The sequence below is a fragment of the Pagrus pagrus genome, assembly GCF_965226575.1.
Source record: "Pagrus pagrus genome assembly, chromosome: 23".
In the NCBI taxonomy this organism is placed as follows: domain Eukaryota; kingdom Metazoa; phylum Chordata; class Actinopteri; order Spariformes; family Sparidae; genus Pagrus; species Pagrus pagrus.
In genome coordinates, this window is record NC_140205.1 from 4,781,572 (window position 1) to 4,806,909 (window position 25,338).

A 25,338-nucleotide genomic window follows, 5' to 3' on the forward strand; every position below is an offset into this window, starting at 1 on the left:
GCCCAGGCTTCTGCTCTGCACACAATTTCTCTCTGATTTATTTGAACTCTAAATCTTGCAAGCTTGCAGCCTGCAATTGGACCATTAGGGTGAGATAATTGATTCTGTATTAGTCATAGAGACGGATGAAATAACATCCAGGATGGCCGGGATGACCTGGACCTCGCCAACCTTTTCCTGCTGCTGCTCCACATTTTGATCTCCTGCCGTCTGCCAGAGAGACAATTTATCAGGGTTTGATCGTTGTCCCACGAACATCCGTTTGAAAAGTGCTGACAGTGAGTGAGTGAGCGAGCGAGCGAGTGAGTGAGCGAGAGAGAGCTCGGCGCTGTCACTGCGAGCATCCTCGAAAGGGCTGAACATGCAGCTCTGGCCTCAGGGAGCACCACACCCCTGCTTTTGTTTGCTCTGGCGGACCCCGCCACCTCTTAGGAAATATGACTTTGTCATTCAGCACGCACAGATTCAGCCTCGGCTTCGTCTATAGCCCCGAAAGATTTACACCCCTGCTTTGTAATTATCTTGCTGTTTATGTGTCTGAATCCACAGGGTTCCTCATAAAAGCCATATAGAGTTTTTACCCGTGTCATGTTGCGTAATAGAGGGAGTGATGTCTGTTTCCCCAGAGGTTTTTATGAGTGTATGTGCGTGCAGCATGAAAAACTCTCCAGCCAGTTCTGTGATGTTGACAAGTGGTTTATTCAGCAGGAATGGTGAACAATTTGTCAGTATTTTTTGTTTCTACAGAAGGCAATCGAGCACCATAAATAACAGCGCTGTAATCAAACAGTTTCTTGGACAGTGAGCTTCAGGAAATGACATTTTTACTCATCAAACAACCTCACAGAATGTCGCGCTTTTTATTGATTAAACCCACACCGAGTGACAAGCAGACATGTTTGAATGATTTCGCAGTCACGTGATATTGAAGTCGGTCGCTGTAGCTTTTCTTCATCGCTGCTCCGAAATGTGCCAGATACACCGAGGGACTCTGGCTCACTTTGCTTTTCTACTACACAGGCTGTATTTCAGGTACCAGAGACTGTGTGTGAAGGGTGTATTGTAGCTGCAGTGCAGTTCAGACAAGGATGGCATCAACTGATATATAATGATCTGGGTTTAGTTCATGACACAGGCCTGATATAATGCTGAGTGAGGCTTTGTTCTCATTAAAAAGTCTTTGGTTTGTACTGTATATCTGAAGATCTTGAAGGAACAGAGCTGTTCTTCTACGAGCGTCTTTATTTTATTTCAGCCGCCAGGTCGACTGATTACACAATTTGAAAAAAAAGGAATAGACACCAAAGTACAAATGCAAATTTTAAAAGCTTGATCATGACAGATAAAAACACACTTAAATTAATCGTTGAAAATAAGTCGTATATCAGAGTTGCTTACAAATGTTTTAGTTGAAATAAATTAAACTCCTGGCTTACTGTTAAAGCGAGACTATGCAACTTTTGAATGAAACAACAGAATCTTCCTCTTAAATATAAAAGGTTGAACTCAAAAGCGATAAAACAACCCTCGCTCATTTCAGTTCCTTTAGGGGTTTTGTCACTACAACCTTATTTAATGTGTTATGACCAGTAGCTTATGCAGGCTAATGTTAGCTAATGTTGAAAATCACCAGTTAATTTAGGGAAATTGGCTTATTTTGCTTTTCTAAGAGTTAAATGAAAATGTTAACACTCAAATCTTTACACTGAATATCAAGCTACAGCCAGAAGCTAGTGAGCTTAGCCTGGCATAAAGACTGGAAACAGGGGGGACGAGCTAGCTTGGCTCGGTCTGAGGGGGAAATTTAGAGTTATCACGTCAGGGTTTGACCTTTTAGATATAAAATGTCATCATTTTTGTTCTATTAGACATTGTGAGGTCACAGTGAGCTTGACCTTTGACTGCCAAATTCTAATAATTTCCTTCTTGAGAGCCAAATTTGAAGAAATTTCCTTAAGACGTTTTCAAAGATATAATGTTCATAAGAATGGGGCAGACGGAAAACCCGAAAAGACAATGCCTAAAATAAAAATCTGCCAAACAGCACCTCTGTAACTTGCACGTTAACACACAAATCTTGTCCGTTAAACTGTAAAAGGTGTGTTAAAGTAACAATCTCAAAGATCTGTTTTGCTCTCTTTGGCGGCACCTGTGGCGAGAAGCTGTAACTGCAGGTTTGATTTTGAGTTTGTTAGCTAAAAGCTTAACCGCCATTGTGTTACCTAATTAAGGGACATGTAGTGGCGAAACAGAGATGGCCATATGTGAGCAGATTGTAGCATGACATGAAAAATTAGACCTTCCCTGTCCCTCTCAGTTGCCTTTACAAGCAGTATATGCAGATGATGTGTTGTTGTTCAATGCTGCTGGATTTAGCGAACCTGTCTGTCGGATTTTCTGTGACAGTACAAAGGATGTGACTTCATGCATGTTCTCTACGCTTCGCTAACGGAGAGCAATAGTAGCTATTGTAAGCTAACACCAAGGTTGTTGTTTGGCGGATTTTCTTAACTTTGGACCGAGCCAGACTGGCTGATTTCCACTTTTTGTACTTTTTGACTGCTGGCTTGAGCTTAATATTTAACGTAAAGACATTGAAAGTGAATAGAGATATTTCCCCAAATTCTGTGCCTTTAAAGCATCTGACTCATAGAAGAATCTTGGGAAATGAAGACAAACTCGATATGCCATTATCCTGTAGTTACCACTTGTAGCCACGAGTGGCCGCTGTTCAGCAAAGGTTACGTAGTCTCGCGTTAAGTGTTTTTAATAATCAATACCATGGCTTCCAGTGAAGTGCATGTACACACACATCTCGGGACAGACAAAAGCACACCATGAATTTTAACAATCTTAATACAATTGGAAGAATCACAGTTCACAGTACTTTTGTCAAGTTATTTGGCATAAGGGATCTATATTGAGAAAATAATTCAAAAACAGTAGAAAAAATAGCATTTTGCCTTCTTGGGACCACAACATGGCATTTTCTTTTTTCTTTTTTTTTTTTTAATCTCCATGCATTCACAGATTTCCCAAAGATACATTTACTCGCGTACACTACTACCTTATTGAAACAGCTTACAAATAAAAACACTATTATTAAAATGGTGGCCACAAGGCTGTGCAAAAGGGAAGACCTCCAATGTAAGCCCTGCCATCTGTCTGTCTTAGCCATCTCTTGCAAGTAACAAACTACAAAATAGCACCATTATACAGTGGATAGGATTCTTAATACAGTTTTGTTATATGAAACCATCATGTACAATGAATGATAGTAATGCATAGGTTAACATAAATGGGAGTACTGTTTGATTATACACAGGCAGAGGAGGCAGAGCCAGAGATGAGATGTCTTGGGCGGTTTGTGAGATAAAATAATTGGTAGTCCACATGGAGGCTTGAACAAACAGCCTCATGCAAGGACTTCTCAGAACTGTTTGTGTGTGCTTGACCTTTGCACAAAGTTACACAACTCTCATTTACACTGTGGGTGCTTTTTTTTTTTGCATGTGTGTTTGTGTACCGTTAAATGCGTGCCGTATCTCACATCTGCAGGAGGACGAGTCATTTCGGTCTATTTACCAAATCATGTAATCTTCGCGTTTCGTCGTTGGACTTTGCGACGGGCGCCGCAGAGTTTCGTTGCACTCTAGTAATGATGGCAGCCCGAGCAACGACTGAAGTTGCAAAGTTCTCGGCCTTCATTAACTGACAAAATATTATAAGCCAAGATCGGTCAATCATTAAACTTAACATCTATGGAGGCTTGGGGGACAAATCGCTAGTTCTTCAAGAGAACAAGAGTAAAGATTTGACTGTAGTTGATACTTCTCTGTGAGTGCTTTGGCTCTTTCTGTCACTAAACTTTAATGACTTGTGTTTAACCTTGAACACAGGCCTCCACTCAGACTCAAATGTTGATCACCGCCGACTGGATTGTTGACAAAAAATCTGATTTGGCCGCGGTGGTGACATGTGAAAAGGATGCAGACGACAAACATTTTGCCTGATTGTCGCTATTTGACTTATTCCACTGACTTGTGCCAAATGCACTTTGAATCCACTGAATGACCCATTTCTGACAACCAAACAAGCGCCACGCAACGAGCGGCCAAAGAAACTTTAATTCAATTTAGCTTCTGGTTAATTTGATTCTCTGTTTTGGAAAATAGGCAAAAGCACAGTCTTGTTTTTGGAGTACCTACTGTTCCTTAAAATCCCCTCTAATGGTGCTTGATCTGTTGTTATAGAGGTGTTTGGATTGTAGACTCAGACCTCAGGTTCTCAACACTTCCTGCAGCTTAGGAGGGATTTGGATTGGACTCAAGCCTTCGACTGACTCCACTTAGACTGAAGAACGCTGCCTTCAGTCAATGAGACGAAGGGACTTTATGTAAAATAACTACAATGTTTTAAAGCCTGACAATGAACCACCTGGTCTTTGTGCTTTAAAGCGAACATTTTTTACTTATTAAAAATATCCTCAGTAATGCACGGTGCATGAAAACAAACGCTGAAGTTAAGATGATCAGATTTTTAACCGTAATATGTGACCGGTGAAGAAGTATCCTGTCTTACGGACAGAGTGAACGAATCCACTCTCTCAGAGAAAAAGGATTTAACCTCCGCAGAGTTCAAGGGACGGGGACGGACCGCTCGTTAGCAAAAAAACGCAGCCTGCAGCTCTCTGATTGGCTGAAGCCCAGATCCGTTCCCACCTTTCCTGGAGCCAGGGGATGCTGCAGCTCACACATGGAGGTATAATAAGCTCTTGTTCGTGTCTCAGCAGCTAAACTAGTCTGTTACATTGCATTAACAAAGAATTCCTCCCGATATGGAATGGTGCAGTGTATAAAATAATCACAAGATCCCTCATCAAACCCTTAAACACCACTTAGCTCTCAGCTTTCAATCATTCTGAAGAGCTTTTCGGACCATTGTTAGCCTCCTCTTTGTTTTGTTTTACAGTGAACCATTCCACAGGGGTACCAGGTAAGGCCACTCCCTTCTCTCTTCCCAAGTCGCTGGGCATTTGTCCATTCGCTCCTTCCCTACATTCTGTAATTTCTGCCCCCCGTGTTGCCTCGACTTGAGTTTTTCGGATGCACTTCCTGCAACGAAAAGAGAAACAGGTTTCAGACAGATAGCTGAGATACAGCGGATACAGGATAAAGAGAGCAAGCTTTGGGTCTGAAATATGCATCTGCATCCATAAAAACATGGTAAAAATAAACTTGGTTGTGGAAATCGCTATCAATACACAACACAATGTGGGCTTGTTGTAAAGAGGGATAAAAGTTCATAGGGTGTGCTCCTGACGTGCTTACACTGGATCTCAACCACCACCAAGCAATCCGTCTACCTTCAGGCTTGAAGTGTACGCGGTTTCTACAAATACACAAATGTTTTATCTTCTTTTGAAGTCAATTCAAATTTCAGTTTGACTTCCAGATAGAAAGAACCATTTACGCAGCAATTACAGCGCACCACAATCCACAAATTAATGAACTGATGAGTGATGTGGAAGCTGCACATGTAGGTACACTGCTTCATCTCCGGACCTCACATGTGTCAGGCTGTTATGGTGAGACGCCAGAATTTCAGCACATAATGTACAGTAGCAGAGTGGAGATTCTGCCTGGGGAGCAGGAGTGCCACTGGGTCTACCACAAAAACCACTTAGTTCCTTCTCTTGCTAATGGTTTTCTTTTTTGAGAGAAGGGTAAAAAGCACACGGTCAAATCTTAAAAGGATCACACTCTCCCGCAGGTTGGCAACTCAAGGATGAAACAGAGTCTGCATTTAGATCTCACGCTTCTTTTTTCGGCCAAGAGATTAAGATTTCAACTAAATCTCTTTTCTCGTTTCTAAAAAAGGTTCTGAGTGGAGCAGTTGTTTGGTTTCAATGACATTAAAATAATAACAATAAAGTTTCCACTGGCATGCATACCTTGAAGGATGAATGACTATGTCCAGGTAAAGGTCTCTGTGGAAGGAAAACGAAGCCACTTAAGTTAAATGTATTCATCTCTTGCTATACATTTAGCTGCTCGCTAACTTGAACCTACAGTACAACAATTTGGAAAATGTGCTGAATGAGATGAGAAGTTTGAGACCGCACTCATGTCTGTAGAGCCATCTGGTTAGCTTAGCATAAAGACTGCAAACAGGTGGAAACAGCTAGTCTTCTGTCAGAAAGTGCCTCGCATTTTTACGTTTCATTCATTAGCGAGATTTAGCTAGCCTTGCTTTGTCCGAAGACATCAAAATCTACCCACCAGCACCTATTTAACGCATTTTATCTCTCAACCAACTGAGTACCCCTCGCCTCACCCTTCAGGACCACCTAGAGGCTCATTTATGTCCCCGTCACGTATAATACGTCCATTTCAAGCAATATAACCGTCAAGGCCCACATCCTTCCACAGGTCCTTCACGTTGGCCTGGATGTTAAGCGATACAACCACTTTTCCTTCACCACCCTCAAACGTTCATGTTCCTGTCCAATCTCTTTTCAGCTGTTCTGTAACTGTTTGTCTCTGTGCCCAGGTGAAGTAATAAGTAGTGTCAGACAGATGTTTAAAACTTTGCATAACCTCTCCTCAAAAAGTTTAGCTATTGTTAGAACTTCCTCCTCTTGTCCTGTGATCGTGTCGCGCTTGAACTATTTGTTACAATGCTAAAAATATGGATGAAATGAACGACAGAAGGCTCCGTCCATATCCGTATATAACACTGAGCATAAATTAGCCTTAATGTACAAAAAACAAAATGTAAAGGTGTAGGATTTAGTAGCATCTAGCTGTGAGCTTGCAGATTGCGACCAACTGAATACCCCTCACTCTCCCTGGCGCCAGTGTTTGGTTTGTCCATACTGGGTTACTGTAAGAACATTGCGGTTCGACATGGTGGACTTTGTAATTATTTAAGACTCATTCTAAGGTCTAATAATGAATAATATTTCCCCCCAAATCCTGCACACTGGACCTTAAATAAGAGGTTGTGTGATGCTATTTTTTTTGCTAGCAACTTTAGCCGTTTTCTTTATGCTAAGCTATGCTGAATAAACAGATATGAGTAGCAACAGTATCAATCTTCTCATCTGTATTATTATTATAAGTGCATGCTCTGACGGAAGCTACCAAAACATCAATCCTGTTCTCTTTTTTTTTTTCAGTGTTGTTCGGTGCTGTGCTCACCTTCTTGTTTTTTGTCTTGTCTGGCTGCTGTGCTGTCCTACGCTCTGTGCCCTTGTCCACTTTGTGCCCTGCGTTACTAACCTTGGGTGCTCTTGGCATGTCTGTGTGGCGCTGTGCACGCACAGAGCGAGCAGCCTTGCTAGTCTTGGCAGGTGCACAGTACATCTCCAGACGCCGCAGCTCACAGCTTTGGAAGCAGCACTCGTCCACAATGCCACGTGACCGCCGTGCATTGGGGCCATAGCCAGGTTTACCTGTTACAGGAAAAACAGCACAAGTTAGATTACTGTGTAGACAGGAGAGGTGTTGGCAGCAACGTACAGTAGCTGGTCCATATTAGTCCTGAAACTCTGGGTGACAAGTTCTTTCAGTGTATTTTTTTGTGTGTGGGACCCCATGGGACCTTATTTGGGAAAAACTGTATGGTAGTGAATGAAGAGACAAATAATTTTTTGGGCCCGCTTGATTTGTGCCTCCTATGATATGATGTTTGTCAATTTAAAAGGTAATTTTCCAAGTCAAGAGAGTCGCAGTTTGTGTTAAACCGCTCAGTGAACTAGATCTTCACCATACACCAACATGGATCAGAAATCACAATAAATCTGCTCATATTGACAACTGCAGTTAAGTGAAAGTAGTTGGTCAGTTCTGTTAGCTGTTTATACAAAGGAGCAGATATACAATGTTTAAGTTATGAGTTTTGGTGAGCGTTCAACGAGGATGTTAAACAATGTTTAATGTCCATGACAACTACTGTAGTCTCATTTAGCCACTTGTAAGCAACCGATAGATACACATAACTGCTTTATAATTCAAACGTGGGGTATTTACGAGCGTATTTCATATCTTTAAACAAACTGGAACATTTCTTAAGCTCACGTTAAACACAGACCTTCTTTCAGGCATTTAACCGGAAACCCATTCAAGAAACCCATTCACGTCAGGACGAGGGAACTGGACTTATTCCCAGGTTTTAGGACTCTTTACGGCCTGGTCACAGGTTCGATTCCTCTGATATATGAACAGTCTTAATGACATCGATTTCTTCCGTGTAAAATTTACAGTGTATCACATTGCACACTATGGACCCTTCCTGGCAGCGGCCTCCCTGTAAAAGGGGGCCACATGCACCCAAACGTTGAGAATATCATGGTCCATTTTGGACCAGGTATCTTTTACACAGAGGGCTGTCCAGTGAGGCCAAACCACGAGCCCTCTGGGCCCGATCAACCTGCAGGAACAGCCAGGCCAGGCTTTGAGGCCGCTCCCCCGTTTGGCTATGCCCCACTGTTCATTCACATTTTCATTTGGCAGCAGCCTGAGCCACCTGGAGTCGAACATGGACGCTGAAGACCGTGACATGGTGCACCTTTCGAGGCCAGTCTTGTGAGCTGGAAATTCTTGTGTAGTCTGTGTAATATCACGTAAAACATTACCTTTAGGTGTGACACTCAGCTTTTTGACTCGGTGACCACATCGAGTTACCATGACGCCAATACCCACTTCCTCTCTCAACTCCCTTACCCCCCGAAACCCACCCTCGTTTGGTGGCCTTTAGAAAAAAGTCCAACTCTCCATTTACAATTCCCAGCTCACCTTGAGCAATATAGCCCTGATGGGCTTTTCCCTGTTACCAAATAAAATAATAATAATTTAATATGGCATTTACAAGGAGGAAATGCCTTTCCCTCTCAGAGTTAATAGCTCTTGGCTCGGTAGCCTGCCAGTGCTGACAAAGTGCATTAACTTCTGCTCTCTGTCTGCCTTGTCCTGACAATGTTGTTTTGGACTGAGAGCAGCTTTCATTCAGAAACAGAAGCATCTTTCTCCTCGGACACCCGGACACAAAGCAGAGTGGACGATAATGGAGGTGTGAATGAGAGGGAGGAAGTTGGGGGAGGACAATAGGGAGGCTTTTCAAGTTCAGGTAGAATGATGCTAAAAATACACCGTGCACATGCATTATTTAGGGAACAGGAGAACCGGATTTACCCAGATCTCAAACTGCCAAAATGGACGTGGTAAATGAAAAATGTAGATAACAAAAAAATCTGCATTTAGCTTTTGATTTCTGTGTTTGTTTTATCTGAAAATGCAAATTTATTGACAGCTACATCTTGTGTTTTGTAGTCTTTTTAGTCCTTTCAGCCGTCTGACCAGTAAATCTCATATTCCCCTGCAGTGTATCAGTGGGAACGGCCTTGGCTGCTATTTTAACACCTGATGTCGAGGCATTTAGAAAGACAGAAATATGACATTGAGCCCTGGTTGCCGATTATATAATGGCAGCTGAAAGCCAAAAGAGGGGCCGTGCCTCGTTGCCTGGCCTGTTTTTCAATCCCTCCCAATAAAGCCTTGCAAATTAACATCCGCTATTATTCTGAAAATAGCTTGCAACCCTGCTGCACAAACAGCTGGAAGGGGGAGAAAAATCAGCTGGCACCGGTTGTAACATGTAGGATAATCAGCTCGGGCAGGTTGGGGAAAAACACGCATATAATAATCAGGTCTAAAAGCTTTGGAAGGTCTTAAATGCTTCAGTTCCATGGATAACTGATGTAATCCCTCATAAACAAAGAGTTGTTTTCTGTGACTGTTGTTAAACAAATAGGTAAACAACCTTTTCTGCCAATGCTCCCTGCCTCACGGCCCTCTGCTGTATGAGATGGACTCTGGGTGGAGGATGAGGCGGTCACGCATGCTGATGAAGGTCAGATTAGAAAGCGTGCGTCAGCGGTTCAGCCATCTCTACACAGTTAGAGTAATACGTGAGGAGTTAAAGGATGTAGTGGCCCAGCTAGATAAAATAAAGGAAGACTCCACCAACAATCTGTCCGTTGAGTAAAGAAGTCCTTTATCTGTACGTTCAAGTAGACGTTAAAGGATAAGTTCACCCAAAAATTAAAATTCAGTCGTTATCTACTCAGCCCCATGCCGATGGAAAGTTTAAAATGTTAAAAAAAACAAACAACCGAAACAAACATAAAATGGTTCAATACAGCTTGCAAGTCTCCAGAAGCCTCGAAATCCAAAATCGATTTGCAAAGACGTTATTTACATCCTTTACAGGCCAAAATCTTGACCGTAGCTGCTATGCTAAAAGCGTTAGCGCGCACATCGTCCGAAAGCTTGAAAGTGTCGAGGGTATTCAAAAGGTCTTCTCAAAATAATGTGGTATATCTTGGTTTCTGGAGACTTGGATTCATCGAATAAAGACTTTAACACCCTTGATGTGCGTTCGAGCTTGTAGCGCGTATAACTTAGCAGCTACAGCGAGGAATCAGCTTTAAAAAAGGGTCTTTTTTAAGATCTCGGGGCTTCCGGAGACTTCGATTACTCCAAATGAGTAGTATGAAACCATTTTATGTTTCCTTTTGGTTATTTTAAATCAAGTCCCCATCTACTTGTTGTTCAGGAGAATGCTGTAACACTGCTCTACTGTGAAGAGCCAGAAATGTTTTGAGGACTACGACTTCCCATCAGCAAGAAGGCGAGTAGACAATGACTGAATTGTCATTTCTAGGTGAACTTATCCTGTAATACCTTGAAGGACAATAGATTTTACTTTTCACTCTTTTAAAACTTATATAAATCCATTTGTGGCTGAATCGGTGGAGTCATCTCGATATTGGCCTGCATCACAGGGGTGTGTTGCCTTCAGAGTCCGTTGGGACAATGACTTACACTCCAAGAGGCGATGCCAAAAGGATTTTATAACTTTGGGAACATTATGATGACAATCGTTCTATCTTCTGTCGGGAGGATTTCTTCATGGAATTAGCTAAAAATAATCTGCCAAGGGTGTGCTGATGGATGTTTTTGACTTACCAATGCAGCACCTCGCGAGGTGATGTCAAGTAATCGTTTTAAGCTGGACGACCTTTTTCTTTCCGGGGCTCACGCAGAGGTCTCATTGAAATGAATGAGGAGGCTGTAATTACTCTGTAGAAGTGGTTTGAAAGGTTTCTATGGCAGTTTTATACGTTCTGGCATATTTCCTTTTTTCCCCCACAGTACATCTCAATATTTTAAATAGTATCTTCCGTGAATCCAGGCTGACTGCAGGTGCCGTCCTCCACGAATTTCAGAACCACAATTCAAACACTTGATACTTGAAAGAGTATTAATTTAATGATTTACGTTAGACTCCGATCCGCCAGCATCCTTCTTAACAGAAAACTATGCCGTAGAACCGACGTAGAACCGTCCTCGACCTGCCAGCTTTAGTTTAGATGAAGTGTTTCATCCGATGCCATCTAACAACTTCGGTTTGGTGTTTGACAGCCTCAACGCACATCATGTTCATTCCTCTGAGGATCGGCAATGCAGAGAGAGAGGGAGATGGCTGGATTCCCCCATTCCAGAGTGGCACAGAAAGCATCTGAGTTTTACAGCTTGGTCATGGTCAATAAAAAGCAGTGGATTCTTGGAGCCTGTGCACTGCTCTTCCTGCGAAGTGTCAGGCAGTTTACGGCTGGGCAGGGACTATAAGAGCTGCTAAAGTACTGGAAACTATCTCTTTATCACTGGTACCACAAAGAGTTTATGGCATGAGTGAAGTGTTCTGCACCTTGACGTTGGAAACTCGTCCAAATGTTGACAGTGTTGATCACAGCTTTATCAATACAGATCAACATGGTTTTATTAAGTAGTTTTTTCAGGGGGGTTTGAGGCTGATTTTGAAACTGAATGATGAGAAAGTGATGACAAATGTATAGAGTTCTTTAACTTTGGTCTTATTTGGAAGACAGTTGGTGATTGAGTCTCAAATACTGACGCGTTGGGTTGGTCGGTCCGAGCACCAACCCAAACATCGGTATTTGACTGGTGGAGATATTTATGACAGCCTGTCCTCATCAGAAAAACAACCACATGAAAGCAGCTTATTATGACCTATATTTACGTTTCTTGTCAGGCGGTGACCTCTAGTGGCTGCACTATTTATTACAACTGCAAAGAAGGAAGTGAGGAGAAGCAGTGTAAGGAAAGTTGGACGGTCGGGTAAAACAAGCACAGGACTTTCATCAGAAGACAGTTCCATCACGTACATAATGTAGCGTAACGCAGGTAAGTTTGTTACTGAAGTTACAGAAGTAACATACTGATTTTAACCATAATGTTTTTCTCAACCTAACCAAGTAGTTTTGGTGCCTAAACCTAACCAACTGCAATCATTGTTTTGCGACATTATTTTAACTTACTAATGTAGTTACGTTACGTCACGTACATAACGTAACATAATTTATTTACGCGACATGGGTGTGTTTGTAAAAAAATGATTTTAACTCAGACTGCAAAGTTTCCCTAAACCTTACTGAACTGTGATGGTACGACGAAGGTCGGCTACAACTGTCGTGGTACCCTGTGACGCTCGCATTGTTTTGGGACTGGCTGGCAATTGACCTAATCCCACGTTTTGAAATGAGGATGTTTTGAAACATTAGCAACAAAGACAAAGTCCTGTTTTTGTTTTTGCTTTACTAGCAACGTTTCGGTCCAAATTTGATCAAGGTAAAGTCAAAGGTCTGAGGTTAATGAAGTCAGTTCGACAGGGTTCTCCTCGTCATTGAATCTGTTTTTGTTCCTCTAAAGGGAAAAAAGGTTGAGAAAAAGTGATCAACATTTTGCAGGATCCTCCGATATGTCCTCAACTGAAATGCAAATGAAAGACAATTTACGAGTCTACCTAAGGTAAAGAAGAAAGGATGCCTTTCTGGCAGGATATCAACTATGAATCTGCAATTCGATACATCCTACATTATGTGATTGGATCAAACCGAGGAAGGTTTTCCAAGGTAAAGTACTGTTTAGTCCCAGAGTGTCCTCAAATCCCTCGTGTCTCAGCTTCACCTAATGTACAGATCTAAATCTGGAGGGAGCCGGCCTGTCCTTTTCATGAGACGCCTCTTTGTTCCGCTGAGCTGTAATTCACAGAAGGGTCAGAGACTTGTAGTTCAGGTCTTAATGGGAAAACGACACCTTTTCTCAGTGATGGAGAGGACACAGGAGGTCTTTCTTCAGATCTCAGTGACTTCCGCTGTGTGCTCAGGTCCAGTGTAAAACTATGGAGGGAGGAGGAGGGGGGTGTCCTGATCATCCTGTAATCCACATAATCCCCTGCTGCTGAGGGACAAGGCCTAGCTATGTGTGTTTGAGTGGGTGCGTGTGTGCGTGCACGCATGTGACGTGCTGTTTGCACATTCTACCTCTTTTCTCCAGCTCCAGTAGCTTTGAATAAAATTGACAGGGACAAACACTGAAGGGGAAGTCTCATCAATGGCTGCTAAAAGCAATTTCCCCTCTTCTTTCCACCTTCCACTCACATGCCATTAGTACAAGCCAAAACAACTAAAAAAAAAAAAAAAAAAAAGCACCACGTTTCGCATTTGGCTGCTCTCTTTTATTAGAACTTGGTGTGCTAACAATTAGCTCTTGGCCAGCAATGAGGAATTATTCCATCTTGTCGTAACTCAAGAGAGTTTAGGCATCATTCATTTCACAGAAATCAGCAGGAAGATTATATATCTCACACTCACTGTGGAATAAGTGTGAATATTTTAGCATGAACTGATAAAATATGAAGTGACTTCGGACAGGGAGCCACTTAGCACTCACACTTTAGCCAAAAAACTCCCATAACAGATCTGATTCATGGAATGAACATCGCAGTGAAATCACCCCACGGTCCTGCCTGCTAAAGCATTACAAAGACAACTGAGGATTTCTAGGTCAGGCTAATAATTGGAAAAACTGACTACGTTTGTGGATTTTTTTTTTTTTTTTTTTTTTTTCTGTTTCATAAACCGCAGTTTGTTTCATTACCTAAAAAAAAAGAATTTCCACCAAGTAGTATTTAGCATTTCTTTCAGGGTAGGAAATCTGTAGTCTTAAAATGCAAGTGTGCTACTTTACTGGTGACACGCGTAAGGTGGATCGGCAGAAGCACTCTGAGCACAGAAAGCCCACTGTCGTTGCAACACCGTCTCTGGACACATTATCAATCAGAGCGCTGCCAAGTTCAACACGGCCAGACTGGAGGGGAATAGTTCAGGGAAAGGAGCACGCCTCCTTTGGCCAAGCTGTTACGCTGCCGGGTCCTTTATACGACAGAACCCAAATGGATTCTCCAGATATTTTACGCAAACAGCCACTGGTACATGTGGCGACCGAGAGGGAGAGAGAGAAGAGAAGGAAAAGGAATGACAGAGAGAATATGAGAGAGCGAGAGAAACAGAGGAAGACAGGGAGCAGCATATTTTCCGAGGCACAGCACCCCGCTGCTCAAACCTCATCGTCTTTTCAGAAAAAGGATGGAGTGTTCGTGAAATACACCTCTTTTTCAACACAGGAAAATGTGGCATTGATAGATGGACGCTGTGCAGTTCAGTGACTGCACAGTGTAAGGTAATGCGGGAAAGACAAATACATTCCCTGTACCACAAAAAGGTCTGTTCCTGCTTAAGAAGTGTACGCTGCATGAGGATTCATGAGTTACATTGGCCTCCATTCAACACTTTCTCATGAGATGAATACAGACAGTAGTGCTATGCTTCTATAGCCTGTGAGAGACATTTACAAAAACTGTAGTAAAGCTCCTCCATCAGTAGCCAACACTTTGTCACATTCTCACATCATCCAATCTCTGGACACCCTCATACCTTGTCAAAATCCTCAACATTTCATCAACTATAAGCTTCAGCTGCAGACACTTCTTGGGACCATTTTGCAAAACTTAAGATACGAATCAGTAAGATGGAATTCACCAATGAGCTCGACTCTAGAAGAAATCATCTAAGAGGAGAACGCCAAAGTCTCCTATATGCTAAATGGCTTCGACCATGATCTTCGACTGTCTCTCGGCCTGAAATGAAGAGAACACGATCATTTCTACAAGTGAAGTGCTGCAACAGAGGGAATCCAAAGACAGAAAAGTCTTAACTGGCAGAAAACTGGCATTCGAGCAGGCTGTCATGACCACTTCACAGCATGTGGGTGTTGCCAGCAGCATCTGGAGGAACAAGACTCGCAGCTTCGCAGCAGCTTGGTGCCTCTCCAACAACGCTCTGGCAAACGGCGTACAAAGGGCCTGATGCAGAGAGTGATGTTGACTGGTCCTGGAAAAGCTGCATGCAGGGGTGGAGGAATGTGGCGGTGGGGTTGGTGGGGAGCAGTAGCAAGGTGCATGGTGAAACTGTTGCCAGACAGGAATGGGATGATGCAGCAAAAAACCTTGGTGCAGGGGATCGATAATGTTAAGGTTACGCAACTGAAACTTTTGATTCAGGCAATGGTTAGGGTTCGGTGTCTGGGCTAGGATAACGGGTAAGACTAAGGCTTGATCCCATTTCCCATTTTTAACCCTACACCTAGTTTTCGAGTGCCCCTTGCCCCTCAGAGCAGAGTTACAAGGGGTAGTGGTTGTGAACTTTCCCTTAGATATGGGACGACCCTTCAAGACCCTTAAATGTCATCAGTTGTCATCGATGGCGTTTAAGTAAACAGACATGACTGGACATTTCCAACATGCGGCGTTCAGCTTTGATGAGTTCTCTTACTTTGGCAGTCCTGTCTACTATCACAATGCCATTCCCCATTTATCTGTTATGGATAGAAAAGCATGGACGCTCGACTTTGGTTCACAACTTCATGCAATCGATCAATCAGTCATCAAACAAGAACACTGCTTCATTACCTGGCCACTAGCGGTGCTTTATAGGCTAACATTAGCAACAAGCTCGCACCCTGCCAGTCTGCACTGATATTAGAGGAGCGGTTTACATTTTGGCCATGCAACATTGGAATACAGGCCCAAGTATTCCAGTGTGATTGGATACTTACTCTGGTTACAAAGCCATCTGCAGTCTCAACTTCCACACCCTTACTTTCCATCTAGCTACATAAGGGTTAGTGTTTCGTCACCGGTACTAACAGTTGACACTGGACAGAAATCCACAATCATCCAATATGAACCGACTTCTTCGCCATACCGGGCTTTGCATGGACAAGATGGGAGCAGGTAGGCACTAGACTGGAAAGGTCTGTTGGTCCACCCAAATATTAATAGGAATTACGTCCATACTAGATGATTCTGCACCTTGCAATCTACTATACATCCAATGCCAATCTCACAGAAGCTTGGCAGCTTTCCCTACACTTAAGGTGCAGTAAGTGATTCAGGAGTCTCATTCCCAGGTTGTCGAATACCAATCCACCAACCCAAAGCGTTGGTATTTGACAACCTTGGAATGAGACTCAACAATGAAGTATCTTTCTCCAGAATTGCTTACTGCACCATTGACCACATGGATATTGTAGAAAACAAGCATTTTAAAAAAGAGAGAGAACTGTATGCAATTTCCAACAGAATGGACAGCAGGCCATCAAGCCTCTGTGTAAACTGCAGAGTTGACTTTAAAATGGATCCGATGGATTATACATTATACAACTGTTGGCCTCGACCCTCACTGAGTCACCTGGGCAAGAAAGCCTAAAGGTAAGACACCATGTAGTTAACTTGTCCTGACATGTCATTTTGGGCATTCAGGTAACAGCGTTGACTGTTTCCAGCTCGAGAAGAAGTTTTTGTCTATATTGTAAAAATTGGAGATGACAGAAGTCAAACTTAGACCTTCAAAACATAAGGGAAGACATGTTATGATACAATAAACCACAGTTTGATTAACCTTTACCTGATAAACAAGACCCAAAAAATTAGCCACAGAAGTGTTATTTTTTGCTGAGTTTGTTGTAATGTTAGGAACAATTACTTCAGCCATCACTTTTTTAGAGGAACAGTAAGACAGCCACTACTGAGTCAGCAGCTTGGAGCCATCAAGAGTAATAATGTCTTTGGTAAAATGTTGTTGAATGAGTTCAGATACGAGTGCTGACCATGAATATTAAAATAAATGGTCTATTGTCCAGTTTTTAGCCATGCTAGCTACGTGATTGGTCAGTCGGTTAACCATTTTGGTCCAGACTGAAATACTATTGGATGGATTGCCGTACTTTGTACAGACATTCGTGTTCCCCAGAGGATGAATCTCTTAAATTTCCCGTAGCGCCATCATCAGGTCAAAGTAATAATGACATTCCCATCAGCCTGTGCTGTACTTTGTGTTTAGTGCTAATTAGCAAATGTTGACATGCTAATATGCTAAACTCAGATGGTGAACATTAGCTTCTGAACATTAGCACATTAGCACGTAGCTCAAAGCACTGCTGTGTACAGTGCCTCACAGGGCTGTTAGCATGACTGTTAATATCTTAAAAGAAAAATGTACTTTTCCATTTTTTGGCTTTTCATAGCTTTAGATTAGCATCGATATACACTCTGCTTTACTCTCCTGTTACAGTGAGGCTGGGAGCCAAAGACTGGCCCCCCTCTTGGCCCCAAATCTCCCATCAGTCACCAGGTTCTCCAGAAGGTGTATCTACAAACCACTCCAGGTTCAGGTGAGGTAAAAGCAATCAATTACTAGAAAAGAGAACGACTGCATATGCACTATAGGTGCTGATGATTTACCGCAGAAATCTTATATCGTCTTCTTCTTTTCTTTGTGAAATTGGCAGCTGACAAGGTCCACCACATGTGGAAAATCTTTCACAGGTTTGGGACCGAACCAAACCATTAATAATGGATTGTTTTGACAAAATTGCACAGAAGTCAGGGGGACAATCAATTATTATAAAAATAAGAACACTGGTTTTTGAGGAGATATGACGCTCCTCCAGGACGTTTTGTGGGGAAATTGGCTTAATTGATGGACGTCGGCCAAAGAAATGTGAATAATGAGGTTAAAAACCTCAACTCTGTGGTGTCTGAGCTCACTATACTGCTAATGTACACTCACACTGTGCGTCTGACAGAGATATGTCCTGAGAAACACTGGTGGAACATTGCACCTAACCTCGGTAGCTCCATATATCCTGTGCTGTTCTGGGCTGGGTTGTACCCTTAATGGAAAAATCGGAGATTTAAATCCTGGATTCTTGGTGGAGGGTTTTCTTTGGGTCGCTTTCCCTTCTCTGGTGGAAAAAAGAAAAAACTTCACTGCAACATTTAGTTTCTACCCCTCCTCTTTCTTGGAGATAGTCGGCCAAATTCCACTTAAAGCCCTTCGATTTGCCACCAACAATATAGTCACTCATTTCATTTAGGTTTTGCTCGCTCCTGTTCATCAATGAGAGCAGCAGCATTGACACAGGCATGAATGTGAACTTGAGGGAGAAGATGTAAGAGTGGAGGAGGAATGAATGAAGAGAGGGAACATTAATGCAGAGGAAAGTCAAGACAAGATGTCAAACTGGCTGCTTTTTTATTTATGAGCTCGCTGGAGGTGGAGAGCTCTGGGACGGATACAGCCAACCTTTATGAATAAATAAAAAGGTGCACTTACTGAAATAAAAGCCTCTCTCTCCACACACAAACTGCAGCGTGTCGACCAGCTCCGCCCCGCACAGGGTCTCTGGGCCCGCCCCTGTTGCCGTCGGAGTCAGGGTGAGGACGCACAGCAGTAGTGAGAGGGTGTGGCTACAGGAGATACAGCACATCGCACTCTGCAGCACAGGGACAAGATCACCACAGAGATTTTCATTTAATTCAAGCAAGGACAGTCACAGTAGCACCTATGTTGTTACAGCTGGTGCCTTGCTCAGTGGCACCTCTAAACATTTTCCCACATAAGATTGAAACCAGTGCGCAGAGGGCTTGTTTCCCTTTCACTCTGCTATAAAAGGGAATAAAATAAAGAAATAAAAGTGGCCGTGGCCACAGATGGTGACTTTACAGGGTTTTGGAGATGTGGAGGAAAATACATTAAAAATCCAAAGTTGCACTCGGTGCCAGAGTCAAACAGTCAAACAGGAGGCTGACCAGCTCTGATGCTCCGGAGCGCCTGTGCGCAACCGAGCAGAGCGCGTCCAAATTGAAAACACACATTTCTCCTTATCATCTCAGCCTCTGAATATGTCCTCGCATGTTAACAACAACCCATGTTTAATCATTCTAAACATAATTAAAAAAAAAAAAAAAATCACTCTGCAGCGAGGATTCAGCGTTCACCCCTGTGCCAAAAAACAGCTGTCGGTGCATTATTACGCACAGAACTCAACCAAAAAGTGCTTCAGAATTCAAAAAGCAGAATAAGAGATGCAAAAAGCGCCAGGGATCTTTCCGATCCAAGCTGTGAGATGGAAAACGGCTCTCCCGCCAAACCCAGCCGAGGAAGCTGAGTGGGCCAAATATACATAATAAAAAGAATAAACACTAGGACACTATCCATCTGCATCACAACCTCCGACCGCACCGTCCCGACGCCCATTTAATGCTAAGCTCCCCTCTCTCTTCAGTCCCCGCAGCAGCCTCAGGTTAGATATTTAGCACTTCATAATGCACACTCAGCAGTAATTACTTTGAAAGTTGCAGAGCTGCATTAGGACTTCGTGGTGTAAAAAAAAGAGCGCAGGACGCACAGAGGATGAAACCCTCATTCATCCGAGCTGTGAACGATTCATGTCAAGATTTCCTGAAGAAAAAAAGTCAATTAAAGCACATGAAGGTGAATCTCTTGTTATCTGTTGAGGAAGAAGAAAAAAAAAAAAAATCAGCAAGACATGCAGGACAGCTGCGCACTGACTGGATGAAAAAAGGATAAAAATCAGAATAAATCCACATGAATCATGCATTCAAAACGCAGCAAAAATGCAAAGTAAGCGATGGGAAAAAAAATCCCTTTTATTTTTTTCCTGTTAAAAGTAGGTAAGGATGCTGAGTGCAAATAGTGAGCAAGTGAAGGTGATAATCTATAGTGTCAAAGGAAATCAGGTAAGTTACCTTGAAGACATCACATAAATGCCACTGAAAGGAAAGAGCGCTAGACATCCCCACGGGTCTCCGCAAGACAAAGCCCGGCGAAAATGAACTTGTTTGAAGTCATTAAAAACGGGGAGAAAGAGGATGAGATGCGGGCAATGTCACATCTCAATATTCCGACTTTGTTCCATTGCGCAGGCTCGTTTTGGAGAAGTGAGATTTAGCGAACAGGAGACGGATTTAGAGAGAAAATCCCTCACATTTATCTACATTACACAGACATTTTCAACAGGAAACAGCTGGGGCAGCATTTGCCTCCTACTCGTCCTAAGTTATTCATTAAGGATTTTGGGCACATATTCAAATAACGTCATTTCTCTTTTTTTTTTTTTCTTTTTTTTTTTTTCTCAGAACGGGATTGAATTTTGATCTCTCTAAGACTTGGTTAGTAGTTCAGATCAAGATAGAAAAAGCGGTGCTGCCCCACCACCACCACCACCTCCACCACCAGCAGCAGCAGCAGCTCACTCACACATTATTTTATGCGCTGAAAGCTCATGGAGGAGAAGTTAAAGACGAGCCGGAGGTTGTGATGTGACCGTCGGTTGTCGTGCGTAATTTGGCACCGCGTAATTCGGCAGCGCGTCAATCCAAAATCTGATTTTGATCAAGGCTGAAATAAATAAATAAAACGCTTTTCCACTTAGTCACCACTGTGCTACTAACGTCTATATCTAATAAAAACAAAATAAAAAAGGGCCACATACATGTGAAGTAGAGTGACTTTGGAAAAATGTGACATTTTTATTGCCTGTTCCCTCTAAACTTTGTGCTTCTGTGCAGGCTTTGCTGCTTTTCTGCACTTTGTCACTTTTATTTCATGTCAGAAAACGAGTCATTTCTTCTGGTTTCTGCATTTGAGATTGAGTCATTTCAGTGCAGGTTTGTCTGCAAATGACATCTGATGACATCTGATGCTTTCATGATGTGAAAAAAGTGTAAAAAGAAAAAAAAAAAGACAGAAAAGTGAATTCACGATGAAAAACATCTTTTTTTTTCTTCATGTTTTTCACATTTCAGACCCCTCAGAGTAAACTCCAGAACCAGATGCTTCACTACTGGACTGACAACTGTTTGTGCAGAGTCCCTCACCCTCATCATGTTAAAGTAAGGGCCCCCAGTGTTCCCAGTATGCCACCTGAGCACCCCAGCACAGACAGGCCACAGCTCCACACAAGGCGACGGCTTAATGAGAGCTGTTTTTAGCAGGGATGGGACATCAACACTGATCTAATCACTAAAACATGAGATCAGTGCTGTGACCCAATCACAAAACAGGACACAGTCGCGTATCCCAGCATGCTCGGCCAGTGTGTGTCCGTGCATCACAAGCAAGGTCGGATCCAAAGGGGACCTGAGCTGAAGACACGCAACGGTTCGGGTTGTCGGAGGGTAAAGTGGGTCAAAACATAAGCACGATCAAATGTCCCCACATGACACGGACAGCACTGATCACACTTGTGGTGCAGAGGCTGCAGAGGGAACATGGATCCAACCTTAGCTGGAACTGAATTAGTGGTTTCCAACATGAGGTTTGGGGCTCTTGAATGGGCCGCAAGACCAGTGTGAGGGGTCACAAGTAGGAGAGAACGAAGAATAGTTTCCTTTGTCAAACTTTTATTGAGAAATTCCAGATTGTTTCATTATAATGATTCAAATGAGGCGATCTAAGAGGGAAGTGAAGCATTAAAGTTAACCATGAAGCGAGGAATTTGTCTGTCTGTGGTTCGCATATCTCGAGAACCCTTCATTCGATCTGCTTCACACTTGGCAGGTTTGTTGCTGAGGACATAAGGAAGTGCAGTGTCGAATTTGGTGCAATTTGGACACGTGACATTCTCAATATTAAAACATCTTTAATAAACAGCGAACACCGCTCTGGCTTCGTGGCTCTGCAGATTGATGCTGGGCTCACACATGATCCCTCTCACGTGATCTCATGATGAAGCAGGCGTGAACGAAATGGAGATTAGCGTGGTACAACACCATGCTGTAGCAGGGGGTTTAATGAGTCCTGGATGAGTGGGGAGACGCTGTCAACACAGGTTTTCTGTTCGTCAGTGAAAAATGGAGGTAAGATCTTCAAGTTTCTGTCAACAGTAGCATGCTAGCTAACGTGACGATGTAATCCAGGCTTTAAATCATAAATATCAAACATCGTCAGGGCGGCTAAAAAGAGTCTGTGAGCAGTTCAGGACCACAGTAGAGTGAACAGGTCTCCGCCACTTCCAATAAAAATTACTACATAAAAGAGACTATTGCTGATAAATCACTGATCATAAATAGTATAAAAAAAGACATTTGATTTTATGAAATACGTAAAGATTACAACTTTAATCAGCAACAATTTCGATAACTGATTGTTCAAGATTTTCTTTAAACAAAAATTAATTGGTACCATCGTCTCAAAGGTGAATGCTTGTTTTCTTAGTCTTCTGTGATAGTAAATAGGACATCTTTGGATTTAGTTATCGGTAAAGTATTCAAATCATTTTTGAAGTGATAATCTTTTTATTCATGATAGTAAACTACACGTTTGGATTGTGTATGTTGGTCAGACCGAACATGTAGCAGTATTCTGTTTTACAATTTTTTGACATTTTATAGAAACAGTGACCAAATAATTGTCAGATTATTTAATAGTGAGAAAGATGTTCTGCTTTACACTGTTAAATTCATACAAAATGCACATTTGCAGACGGTTAGTGCATTAACCAAAGCGGGTCTGTGACCTCAATCTGTGACCTGACTTATCTTCCTCTCAGGACGGCTGCTCGGAGGAGAGAGGTCCACCAGGCAGCGTCTCCGCTTGCCTCCCCTGGCGGATTGCGTCACCGTCAGAAGCTGCCGATACAACGTGGAATATGATGATGATGCTCCTCTGATTAGAGAGACAAAGCTGCTTTCAGACCAAGAGGATGACCTTGTTAGCATCAGATCAGGGCCGTGGTCGGTCACTGATGCCCGTAAGCCTCTCTGTTAGCAGCTGATCTTAGATGTGAAATCATCTCATCCTGCACTGCCTCTTGATGTAAGAAAAAACCAGAAACCCACAATCCTGCATGTAAATGCTTTATCACAGACTCACTGTAGCTGTGGTCTGGCAGTATTGATGATTGGCTTATGCTGTACATCTGCTGATGCAGTAGTAGGAAGAAGAAGAAGAAGAAGAAGAAGGGGGAGGTGGGGGGGGGGCTGACCTTCCCTTGTTCCCCGTCTCTAATGCCCAATGCTCTGAACTGTCCTGGTGCCAGGTTTCTCTCTCTCCCTCCCTCCCTCGCTCAGACTCTCTTTTCTCTTCGGTTGCTAGACTTTTGAACCCCCCCACCTCCCCGTCTAAACCCCCCTGCAGCCTTGTCTAAGGAGACGTCAGCCCCAGTGAACTCATTGACCAGGGAAAGGCTTGTTTTCACTCCCTTCTCGTGTAGGAAGGAGAAAGTGTTCACTGCAAAAAATGTCCATCTTTGCATCAGGAGTTAGTTCAAAATCACACTTTTTTTTCCTCTGAGGAATGATGCCAGCAGGATAGTTTCACTTATTGATGATGCATTCTCACTTTTTTTTAAAGCATTTTGTCTTAAATTTGGTGCCATTTTATTGCTAGTAGGTGAGCGACCTGGCTTGTCAAAAAACAAATACAACTTTGGCACCAAGCGGAGTTATTTCACCCCATTTGGACCAAAAAGAGGAGTAGCTAAAGACTTGCAAAGACAGACACTTTCTGCAGTGTTAACAGCATCCCGTCTGGCCTCTGCTGCCAAACAAATGTCCGAGTCAGAAGGATACACAGATACAGACAGCGGTGCAGAATGCAAATGAACACGAGTGGATGAAAGTGAGAGGACTGAGGAAGAATTAGAGGGGATGAAAAACGAGATAAAACCACGGCAGCGGTGGCGAGGGAGGATGGAGGGGCTGGTACCCGAGATGGGAGGGAATGTGCGAGGCTGGGTATATGTCTGGGCACACACACAGGTTCACATGAGGACACACACACACACATGCAAGTGCACGTACATACGCTCGCTTGATTAGGAGAGCAATCCTTCTGCAGGCTCTTGATTAATCTGAGGGTTTTTCCAGCTCAGTGGTTTTCTGTGTTACATTTCCTCTTTTATCAATTGACTTAAACAAAAAAAAAAAAGGTTTGCAAAAACAATGAGAGCAGAGTATCTTTTACAAGTGATTGTCGGGGTAATTTGTTATTTTTTGTGGTTAAACAGGGTGCGGTGTGGGTTTGTGTGTGGCAGTGTTGTCCATGCATCCGGATCAGATTCCCCCGCTGTGCCATACACTGTTCATATGGAAGAAATAAAGGTGCGTCATGGAGCAGAGAGCAAGAAATGGGGCGCTTGTTTTGATACGCTATGTTTCCGTAGTAACTCGCAGGGGTCACAGTATTTTGGCAAAAAGGCCGGGAAATTCTGTGGTGCCTGTTGATGATCAAAACCGACTTTTTCAGAAATATCTCTGGGACAGTTTAACTGTTTGTGATCGCTGAACATGCTGGAAGAGGCAGGATTTACATCAGATTGTGTGTTATCACATCAGTTTCTATGAAACTTGGAGGCTGAACTCGACATTTACCGGTAATGAAAACTAAAGAGCCACATTTCCAGCTTCAGGTTCTGGTTGTTATTTACTGTATGTTTCTCTGTTGCCAGTCTGTTCTGATAATGTGATTGTGCTTTGTTCCGTGTAGCCAAACATACAACGGGAAGGTCGACAAGTCTAAAGTAGCTGTTTCTAAATTCAAATGTTTAGACAGTTTGGCAGAGGTTTTCCGTTTGTATATTGGTTGGTTTGTCTGCAGGATTACACAAAAACTACTAAACGGATTTCCACAAAACTTGGATGGAGGATGAGTCTCGCCTCAAAGTAGACCCACTGACCTTTGGGATAAACGGGGACGGATCCAGGAAATCTTTCCCATTTTCTTTATCATTGCAAGATAGGACGTTTTTGGGTCATTTTCATTAATTTCTCGGGGAATAGGCATAGATCTTGATGAAAATAATCAGGCGTATTTAGCTGGCTGGTATCTGACTGAACACAATTTGATGCAGACCCTAGATATGTTGATCTTAAATTATGGTTAAGCAGTTTTGAATGGTTTAAAATTTAAGGCTGATTTATTGCCAGCTGTACTTTCCTCTTTAAACACACCAACCCATTTGGCTCATAGATGCGTCTGCAGAGTTTTTCGGAACTCCAACCAGTTCGCTCTCTATAGCCCAAAACGAAGGAGGTGCCCAAAAAGAG

At 42.8% G+C, this 25,338-nt stretch overlaps 1 protein-coding gene across 4 annotated transcripts; it reads right to left on the reverse strand.

Annotated features, from left to right (window-relative positions):
* Positions 1-686: 686 nt before the first annotated feature.
* igf1 (insulin-like growth factor 1) lies at positions 687-20,261 on the reverse strand. 4 transcript variants are annotated; one of them, XM_084345998.1, is made up of 5 exons: positions 20,038-20,261; positions 18,602-18,761; positions 7,284-7,456; positions 5,954-5,989; positions 687-5,114 (listed from the first exon to the last, which is right to left on the reverse strand). In XM_084345998.1, the coding sequence occupies exons 1-5, from the start codon at positions 20,083-20,085 to the stop codon at positions 5,055-5,057; spliced, it is 477 nt and encodes a 158-aa protein (XP_084202124.1). In that variant the 5' UTR covers positions 20,086-20,261; the 3' UTR covers positions 687-5,054. The 4 variants fall into 4 exon arrangements, with proteins under 4 accessions (XP_084202124.1, XP_084202121.1, XP_084202123.1 ...); XM_084345995.1 differs by having other exon boundaries at positions 7,203-7,456; XM_084345997.1 differs by lacking the exon at positions 20,038-20,261 and adding an exon at positions 19,616-19,730 and having other exon boundaries at positions 7,203-7,456.
* Positions 20,262-25,338: the final 5,077 nt, after the last annotated feature.